The sequence below is a fragment of the Physeter macrocephalus genome, chromosome 1 (assembly GCF_002837175.3).
Source record: "Physeter macrocephalus isolate SW-GA chromosome 1, ASM283717v5, whole genome shotgun sequence".
In the NCBI taxonomy this organism is placed as follows: Eukaryota; Metazoa; Chordata; class Mammalia; order Artiodactyla; family Physeteridae; genus Physeter; species Physeter macrocephalus.
Window position 1 is genome coordinate 76,911,677 of NC_041214.2, and position 10,108 is coordinate 76,921,784.

The 10,108-nt window shown below is 45.4% G+C and overlaps 1 protein-coding gene and 1 non-coding gene across 2 annotated transcripts; both read left to right on the forward strand.

Annotated features, from left to right (window-relative positions):
* Positions 1 to 3,517: 3,517 nt before the first annotated feature.
* On the forward strand, positions 3,518 to 8,749 carry LOC102974723 (5-hydroxytryptamine receptor 3C). The gene is made up of 9 exons (XM_024124406.1): positions 3,518 to 3,584; positions 4,880 to 5,046; positions 5,486 to 5,530; positions 6,399 to 6,508; positions 6,779 to 6,939; positions 7,287 to 7,450; positions 7,813 to 8,017; positions 8,224 to 8,439; positions 8,547 to 8,749. Exons 1-9 carry the CDS (start codon positions 3,518 to 3,520, stop codon positions 8,747 to 8,749), a joined length of 1,338 nt encoding a protein of 445 aa, XP_023980174.1.
* A 1,014-nt stretch (positions 8,750 to 9,763) lies between these two features.
* On the forward strand, positions 9,764 to 9,835 carry TRNAE-CUC (transfer RNA glutamic acid (anticodon CUC)). The gene has a single exon. It is a non-coding gene; the product is annotated as a tRNA-Glu (tRNA).
* The last annotated feature ends 273 nt before the right edge of the window (positions 9,836 to 10,108 follow it).

Genomic DNA, 10,108 nt, shown 5'->3' on the forward strand with positions numbered 1-10,108 from the left:
ACATGTGGCTACTGAGCACTTAAAATGCAGCTGTTATGACTGGGAGACTGAATTTTTAATTTTAGTTAATTTAAATTTTAATAGCCACATGTGACTAGTAGCTACATACTAAACAGTGCGCTGCTAGAGTATGCACCTAGAAGTAGAACTGCTGATTCTTACAATACACACATCTTCTATTTTAGGAAGTCACAGCATATTGTTTTCCAAAGTGCTTTTACTCCCACCCACAGTGCATAGGAGTTTCTGTGGCTCTACAGCCTCACCAACACTTCTATTATCAGACTTTTAAAATTTTTCCATCTATTGAGTGTGAAATTATATTTTCTTGTGATTTTAAGTTAATTTGCTTTCCATAATTGCAAATGAGATTGAGTATCTTTTTATTGTTCAGTGACTGTGTTTCCCCTTCTGTAAAATGCCAACTCAGTACATGTCTTCAGTACATTTTTATAATACATGGGGGAGGTAGTTGTTGTTATTCATTTATAGGCATGTCATATTTTTCTATTATTATTTTGTCAGTTATATATGTGTTGCAAACATATTTTCTCAGTTTGTGACCTGACTTTTCATATTTAGTGTCCTTTAATGAACAAAAGTTTTAAATTTTCAACATTGCTGAATTTACGTTTATCTCTTTAGGGTCCCATGTTAATAAATCCTTGCTTATCCAAAATTTGAAATTTCTAAAAATGCAGAAAAACTGGATCACTCACCCATCATTGGTGATAATGTAGAATGGTACTGCCACTCTGGGAAAGAGTATCCCAGTTTCTTTAAAAACTGTATATGCAGGGAGTTCCCTGGTGGCCTAGTGGTGAGGAGTCCAGGCTTTCACTTCCATGGACCATGCGCGCGGCAGCCAAAAACAAACAAAGAAACAAACAAACAAAAAACTACATGAAAATACCACACAATCCAGCAATTACACTTCTGGGTATTTATTCCAGAAGACTTATGTGCACACAAAAACCAGAACACAAATGTCTCTAGCAGCTTTATGCATAATAGACAAAAACAATAAACAACTCTGTGAAGAAAAACGTATTTGACCCCTGCCCCCAGTTCCTGACACAGAGTTCCTAAAACCTTGTAATTTCCTGAGTGATAGGGGTGTTAGGAACATCTTTTGTTCTGATATTTGGTCTTTGATCCTGGTTCCTGACACAGACCTCCTAAATCCCTTGAATTTCCTGGATGATAGGAGCACTTTTTGCTCTCCTGAGGTGACTTCTGGTGGACTCCTGGATAGCTTCAGGATGGGGACTGGTCACTAGAAAGACAAAGTCATGATTAGAAGCTCCAATCCCCATCCTCTGAAGAGAGGAGAGGAGCTGGAGATTGAGTTAATAATCAATCATGCCCATGTAATGAAGCTTCCATAAGAAATCCTGAACTATGGAGTTTGGAGAGCTCCTGGATTGACGAATACAGCCACGTGCTGGGAGGGTGGCACACCCCAACGCCACAGGGACAGAAGTTCCCGTGCTCAGGACCCTTCCAGACCTTGCCCTGTATGTCTTTTCATCTGGCTATTTATCTGTATCCTTTATTATATACTGTATAATAAACCAGTAAACACAAGTGTTTCCATGAGTTCTATGAGCCATTATAGTAAACTATCAAACCTGAGGATGGGGTTGTGGGAACCCCCAATTTATAGTCAGTTGTTCAGAAGTATGGGAGGCCTGGGTTTGTGATTGGCATCTGAAGAAGGGGGCAGTCTTGTGGGAATGAGACTTTTACCTGTGGGATCTGCACTAACTCTGGGTAGTTAATGTCAGAATTGCTTGGTATGAGGGGGGAAAAAAACCCACACATTTGGTGTCCAAAGTGTTGTGAGTAAAACAGAGGAAATAAGTGTTTTCCCTTAAAACTCAGAAGTCCTTCACCAGGTGAAAAAACAAACTGTGGTACATCCATACCATGGGCTACCACTCAGCAATGTAAAAGGGGTGAGTACTTATATAGGCAGCAATGTGGATGGATCTCCAGAGAATTTTGTTGAATGAAAAAAGCCAATCCCAAAAGGTTACATCTGCATGATTTGATCTATATAACATTCTTGAAATGACAAAATTATAGAAATGGAGAACAAATGAATGGTTGCCAGGTGGTAGAAGAATGGGGAGGGAGGTAGTTGTAGCTAGAAAAGGGTGACATGAAAGAATCCTGGTGTTAATGTTCTGTATCATGAGTGTATCAATAGCAATAGCAATATCCTGATTGTGGTATCTCAATATAGCCCATCCCAAAGGTTTTCAATAATGTGAGTGTGATCCAGAACCATCCAGGGAGCTTTCAGACATACACACACAAACCTCCAAATGATTTTTCTACTCACACACATTACCTGATGGCGCCAGGGCTACAGGCCTTTACAGACATTAGATAAGGAAGGGTAAGTGGGAGAGTTCTGTTTTAGGAGAATGGCAAAATAAAGGATTAGGTTGGGGGAAACTAGGTAGAGGAAACTTTATGAAGAAGCTATTCCAACAGTACATACAAGGGATGACGCAGTTCTGTACTGTGGTGCTAGCTGCGGGGACAGAGTTCTGATAGGCTTATGTCTCAAAAAAGGAGCTTAGGGCTTCCCTGGTGGCTCAGTGGTTAAGAATCCACCTGCCAATGCAGGGGACACGGGTTCGAGCCTTGGTCCAGGAAGATCCCACATGCCGCGGAGCAACTAAGCCCGTGTGCCACAGCTACTGAGCCTGCGTTCTACAGCCTGCGAGCCACAACTACTGAGCCCGCGTGCCACAACTACTAGCCCATGCACCTAGAGCCTGTGTTCCGCAACAAGAGAAGCCACCGCAATGAGAGGCCTGCACACTGCAAAAAAAGTAGTCCCCGTTCACCACTACTAGAGAAAACCCACGCACAGCAATGAAGACCCAATACAGCCAAAAATAAATAAAATAAAATTAATTAATTTTTTACAAAGGAGCTTAACCTCTCAAGCAAGCTTCTTAACTAAGTATTGACAGTAATCCCTAATGTTCACAGTTGGATAGAGGATATATTTCTAGGTCTGCAACAAAATAATTACATGTTCTTGCTTTGTGAAATCAGCAAGTGTCCCCGCCACAAGAGACCATACCCATCCCTTCCTGGTGGTCCATGCACTTTCTCTGAGGCACAGTTAGTTCCAGAAGGACCTGAGGCGACCTTTATCAATGGCCTCACCTGCCCCATCTCCCAAGTCCCCCAGTTTTCCTGAAAGGTCCTTGTTACTCAAATTTAAACCACTTATCTAGACAAGGCAGCTAAACAGGTACTTCTCCCCTAGTCTTGGCCTAACTTCCTCCCTGCCTGGAGCCCAGAAGGCATACCTGGACAGGGGCAAAGCAGGACACTCTGCTGTGACTTCTCTGGCCACAGCCTCTCACCAGGGAGTGGTTACCTGTCATGAGCAGTATTCAAAACCAGGAACCAAGGTGTGGTCTGGGCTCCTTTAAGCTCCAGAGTTTGGGGGTTCCTGGTGAGTCCCCAGAGAAGAGTCCAGAAGAGGAGGATGGAAGGGGTGTGGCCCACCACAGGGGGATTCCTCCTCTGCCTCCCTGTCAGCCTTCTGCTTCAAGGTAAGACAGGGCAAGAACAGGGAAAGAGGGGAATACTGTTCTGGGAAAATTCCAGAAACCCCCTCATTCCCCAGAACTAGAAAGCATCTAAAATAACTGGGTTATACATTTCTTTTCTCTGTAGTATCTATATTTTGGTTTCCTTTGGGAAACAGATGAAACACCCATTTCACTGATCAGTACGCACAGTGCCCGTCTCATTTGCCTGCACAGACATCTACCAAATTGTCTGCCTTCCATTTTACCACCTCTCTGATTCCACCCCTTTATAATGTTCAACTCTTCCTTTATACCAAGATTAGTAACTATGAACAGGGCCGTTTGGGTCCTGTTAAGAATAATATAACTCCTTTCCCACCTCACTTGGGAAGATCTTGTAGAGGAGGTAATGTGGAGGGAAAAGGACAATGTTTGCTTCCCCCCAGACATGTTTCTCCTTAGTCTGGAGATGTACCTTATGAGTTAAGAGACAGTAGACGAGGCATGGGGAAGAACTTGCTGGGCTCAGCTACAGGAATAACCAGAGTCACCTGCGGTTGGCGTGTGGGTGAGGTGGGTAGAAGGGCTTTTACGTTTCGTCACATAGCTCCACCAGTCACATGGTAGATGAGCAATGAGATCTTTTCAAGATGGTGATGATGAAAATGGCTCCCACAGATCTTAGAGGAAGTCACTGGGTTTGAGAAGGGCACAGAGCACAGAACAGTGTAGGTAGTCGATAAATTTACATTGAATAAAACATTTCTTAAGTTCCCACATGTTTTACATCACACTCATGTTTACTTCTCTCCAAACTTTTCCTTTCAGGAAATGAGAAAACATGAAAGTGGGAAGGGAACACTGAGAAACAAAATTTTAGGGGAATTTTGTTCAGTGTCTATGAGGAAGAATCACAATAGAGCTAGAGAGAAAAATGTATGGTCAGACAAAGGCCAAAACTTTAGGGTTATGACTATGGAAGGAATAGGCCTCTCCAGAGAGGCAGTCTGCATACAGATTTGGGTAGGCTTTATATGGGAGCAAAATCACAGGAAGAAAGAGCTGAGCCCTGACTCAGCTCACCACATCAACTTCCATCATTTGCCTACCAGACCAGACCAGCACCCCCAACAGCCCTGGCAGGAAGAACTTGGCATTCGGGAATCTTGGCCTAAGAAGGAGGGGTTCACATGCCCACCCCATGTCCACATTTTCTTTCTCTGCAGAGAGGCTCTAGGGTCCCAGACCTGGCACTCCTCTCACTTAGGAAACACAAAAGCCCTATTCCCATCTCACGGGGTCTCTACTCTATACAGGAAGGGCAAACACTTTCAGCATCAATTGTTCAGTCTTTGACCAGCGTGGCATAGACCCTGCTGTCTTCCAGGCTATATTTAACCAGAAGGACTTCCGCCCAGTCATCAACTACAGCATCCCCACTCATATCAACATCTCCTTCACCCTGTCTGCCATCCTCAAAGTGGTGAGTTTTGACTGATAACATTCTTTCCATACCCTGCTAATAGGAAACAAGAACTCTTTACCCTGTCAATCCAACACTGCACCTGTCCAGTAGTGAGCAAAGAGTCCCGTGAATGAATTCTGTACAAGTTAAATGTCCATCCTATGGGGTGGAGAGACATGAAGGGGAATGCTGCTGTGACATTTCTGCAGGTAACGTTTGTCATTGAGTCCTGCCCTTAAAGGAATATTATACTAAGAAAACATTCCCAATGGGCCCCCATGCTGTTTTTTCCCCTATATTTTCCATGCAACCTGCATTTTTCTGAACTACTTTCTTTTGAGACTTGTGATTGAAAAGCTGAACTGTCACATGGGACCACTTAGGAAAGAAAGGAAGGAGGTAGAATAGGACCTGATTTCATGGCATTAATGATCCTGGATGCGGATTTTTTGGTCAGGATGCACAACTTCAGCTGCTGATGACATTTCTGTGGTTAAAGTTGGTATGCAAGCTCAGCTTTCTTCTTCTCTCTTTCTCCTTGCCTGATTTTCTGGCTTTGTTTGCAAAAATCACATTTGTTGAAATTGACAGTGCCCAAGGAAATACACCAAGCCAACCAGAATGGGGCCAGTGCTGGTGACAAATAGCTTTCTGGGCTGCCAATCAACTTTGAAATTCAGATGGAATAAACAGAAAGATGGAGGGCAGCACAGTTGGAAGCCCCTAAGTAAGCTTCAAGGTCCAAATGTATCCAGCACCCAGCTTAAGATTTCCCGTGAGCAGGAAGTGAAAGGCCAGTAAGACTTTGTTAGCTAGAGAAGAGGGACATTATCACCAGAAAGAGAAGAGGAATCAGAGTTTAAAAGGAAATGTGGTCTAAAAAAAAAAAAAAAAAAACCTCATAGAGAATTCCCTGGTGGTCCAGTGGTTAGGACTCCGCACTGCCACTGCAGGGGGCACAGGTTCCATTCCTGGTCGGGGAACTAAGATCCCTCATGCTGCACGGTGTGGCCAAAAAAAAAGACCAAAACAAAACAAAAAAGCAACATGCACAACAATGTGCACAGTATCATTCTGTGTAAAAAATGAATGCTGGAATATATTTTTTTCTAGAATGATATATAAAAAACTGTTAATAATGGACCTGAGTTGGGGATATGAACTGAGTTGGACTGAATTAAGGAGGGAAAAAATTATTCTTTATATTATATCTTTCTGGAATTGTTGAAGTTTTATCATATGCCCATAGTACATACATTTAGAAAAAAAATAGATACATATATTTTTAAGGGACTGGAAGGGCAGGAGATGCTGACATAAACCAGTTCCAGGTTTCAGCCATAACCATCCCTCTGGGCCCTATGCCCTAGATCTGGAGTCACCCATTCATCAGCTGGGATCCAGAAGAATGTGGTGAGATCAATAAACTCACCGTGACAGCTGAGAACCTGTGGCTCCGAGACATCTTCATCGTGGAATCGTGGGTATCAGGGCTGGGAAAAGCCGGGGGAAGACCCTTCTGCAAGGAGCAGGCAAGGGCACTGCAGGGCAAACCCATTCAGCGGGACCACTGAAAACTTATTTCAGAGAGGAGCACAACCACAGCTCATCAACTTCTCCGCTAGAAATGAGAAAGCAGTAGGGAGAAAAGATGGCGGAGCGGCAGCATTGGGAAGCCCTGCCTCAAGAGCAAAACGTAAACTGATGTGAAACCCAGAGCATCTGCCCCCCCTCCCCTTCCACCACTTAGCGATGATGTGGATCACACTCTGGATGGCCTCTCCGCCTGTGTGACTAATGAAGGTCGCGTAGTGTACAACAAACTGATGCAGGTGACCAGCATCTGTAGCCTGGACATCTACTTCTCTTTTGACCAGAACTGCACCCTCACTTTTAGCTCTTTCTTCTACACAGGGGAGTTGCAGTGGCGGTTCTGGCACGGGGTAAACCGAGATCAACCGTGGGGCAACAAAAAAGCACTCAGAGGCAAAGTCATTTTTTTTAATGTATAAAAAGGGACAGTGGAGTATTTGCTAATTGGGGGTGTATGGATGGTGGGGTAGGGGAAGTTGAACTTAAGAGAGAACAAGACTTCCTGAGAAAGCCCAGAATTGAAAGAAGGCAATTGGGCAGCAAGGAAGTCACATTACAGGACTGTCTGAAAGAGGTAGCTAAAGCAGTTGTTGAATCACGTCTCTGAGCCCCACACAGAGTAGGTGCTGAGCAGATGTGTGCTGAGTGAGTGTCTGTCTCCCCTGCAGAGGAAAACATGTTGCTGGGCATGGACAAGGAAGTGTGGGAGATAACAGACACCTCGCGTGACATTGGCCACACACAAGGGGAGTGGGAGCTCCTGGGCATCAACAAGGCCACCCCGAAGATATCTGTGGGCTCCAGTCTTTTTGACCAGATCATGTTCTATGTAAGGCCAGAGATTCTGGCATGGCTGTCCATCCTCCATATCTTTCTCATCGTACACTTCTAAATCTCAGAGCCTCTCACCTCTTGCCCTAAGACCAGAAAGTCCCTGGGCACCATAACCCTCATAGCGTTCCTCTCTCCCAAGTCCCCCAAAGAAGTCCCCCTCTCTGAACCTGCCAGCTCTGGCCTAGGTTTTCTTTGGTGGGTATGGGGGAGTTCTATTAGTCATATGAAAGCTGCTCCTCATCCAGCCCCAGAAAGAGCCCCTGCTGGAGTGAGGACATCAAGAAAGGAAGAGTCTGGAATCATCTCTTGGTTTCTCTTCGAGATTCACCTGGTTCTCTGCTCTCTCCTCTCCACCAGGTGGCCATCAGGTGCAGGCCCAGCCTCTATGTCATAAACCTCCTGGTGCCCAGTAGCTTTCTGATCACCATCGATGCCCTCAGCTTCTTCCTGCCAGTAGAAAGCGAGAACCGTGCCCCATTCAAGATGACACTCCTGCTGGGCTACAACGTCTTCCTGTTCATGATGAATGACTTACTCCCTGCCAGTGGCACCTCCCTCATCAGTATGGCCCCCACCCTACTGTTGAAAAATGAAAAAAGAAAAAAAAAAGGAGGCAGGGTAGGCGGGTGAACTGGCTAGATCTGCTGAGGCAGCAGAGGGAGACAGTGGTCATCTTAGAAAGGGCTCGGTGTGTGAGACAGAAAAAAGGGGGGCTTGGTGGTTACTCTGGACCTGACTCACTCAGGTGTGCTCCTTCCCACCACCCAGGTGTCTACTTTGCCCTGTCTCTGTCACTGATGGTGGTCAGCCTGCTGGAGACCATCTTCATCACCTACCTGCTGCACCTGGCCACCACCCAGCCCCCACCCAGGCCTCGCTGGCTCTGTTCCCTGCTTCTACACTGCACCAGCCCAAGGAAATGCTGCCCTGCTGCTCTCTGGATGGAGGATGTGGGCCTGGGCCTCACACCCACCCACCTGTCTGGTAAAAGAAGTTTGCACTGCCCACACTCTCTGCACTGGGCCCGACTTCCCATTTCTCTAATCCTGTCTCCTTCCCACTTCACAGCTGAGTCTCTGCCCTCTCCACAGGACAGAAGGAGCCAGGGGAATTGGGAGGGAAGGAGCTGGGACCCAGAGAGGCAGAACTGAATGGTGGTTCAGGATGGACAAGGGCCCGGCTAGCTGACCTGTGGGTGTATTTCAGCCACATGATGGACACCCTGCTCTTCCGCATCTACCTGCTTTTCTTGGCCACCTCCATCACCACGGTCATCATCCTCTGGAACACCTAGGAGTAGCGTTCTAATGGTGCAAGAACACCTGGTGTTCAGGTTTCCCTGGCTTCAACTAACCATCCCAGGCCCTGTTCCTCTGCTCCGGTCCACATACAACAGTCCCAGAAATGTGCCCGTGATCCCTGCTCCAGCCTTCCCAGGGCTTAAACAGAACTACTGCCGACTCTCTCAGAACTGACATTATATTTCCAAAACACAGTGAATTCAGAATATACATGTTTATGTTAGAAATATCATTTTTTTACTGGAAAAGGAAGGCTTTATAATAAAGACTACAAATATTTACCAAAAAGTAATTCATGTTGCTGGACTAGAGGACAGGGATTAAACCTCTTGAAAAATAGGCTGAAATATTTATTTATTGTTTTAATAAATATTTATTGAGCATCTACTACCTGCGAGGCACTGTTCTGAATTGTGAAGATACAGCAGTGAACCAAACTGGCAAAAATCTCTATCCACACGGAGCTTACATTGGGGGTGGGTGGAGACTGACAGTAAAGAAGATAAGTGAGAGAAATACAGAGTATGTGCTAAGTGCCAAGGAGAAAAAGCAAATCAGGGAAGGCAGAATGGGAAATGTGCGGAGGGGCTGCAAGTTTAGGAGGGTGGCCAAGTTAGACCTCATGATAACTTCCTGCTGGGCTGGGTCCTGTGCATTGTTCCACAATAATGCCAGCTGGAGACTGCTGTAACCCAGTCTTTTACGAGAGGCTCAGAGGTTATGTAACTGGCCCAAAGTCATGCAGTTCTTGCTATTTTTAGTTCTTTTCTTCAGGGATACATTTCGGGTGTGCGCTTAATGAATGTTTATTGAGCCCAGGTGAGGCGATAAACAAATGTCCTTGGGTAACCCTGTGGGAGACTTGAGGAATCAAACACAGTGTCTGTCCTCAAAGAGCTTGTGGCACAGCTGGAGAACTAAAATACATATGTAAATAATTTCAGTGAAATGTAGAACATGTTTTTGAAGCTTTGTTGAGCACCATTATAAAGAGAAACTGCAGGAATTCCCTGGTGGTCCAGTGGTTAGGACTTGGTGCTCTCACTGCCGGGGCCCAGGTTCGATCCCTGGTCGGGGAACTAAGATCCTGCAAGAGCGCCACATGGCCAAAAAAAGAGAGAGAGAGAGAGAAACTGCTATAGAGTTCAAAGGAGAAAGGATTCCTCTAGCTGGAGCAATGGCTCTCAATCCTGGCTGCACGTTAGAATCATCTGAGGAGATTTTCAAATAATCCTAATACCCAGGCTTTACCCCAGACCAATGAAATCAGAACCTTTGGCATGGGCCACGGCTTTGGTGCATTTGAAAGCTCCCCATGAGATTCTAATGTGCAGCCAGAGTTGAAACTACTG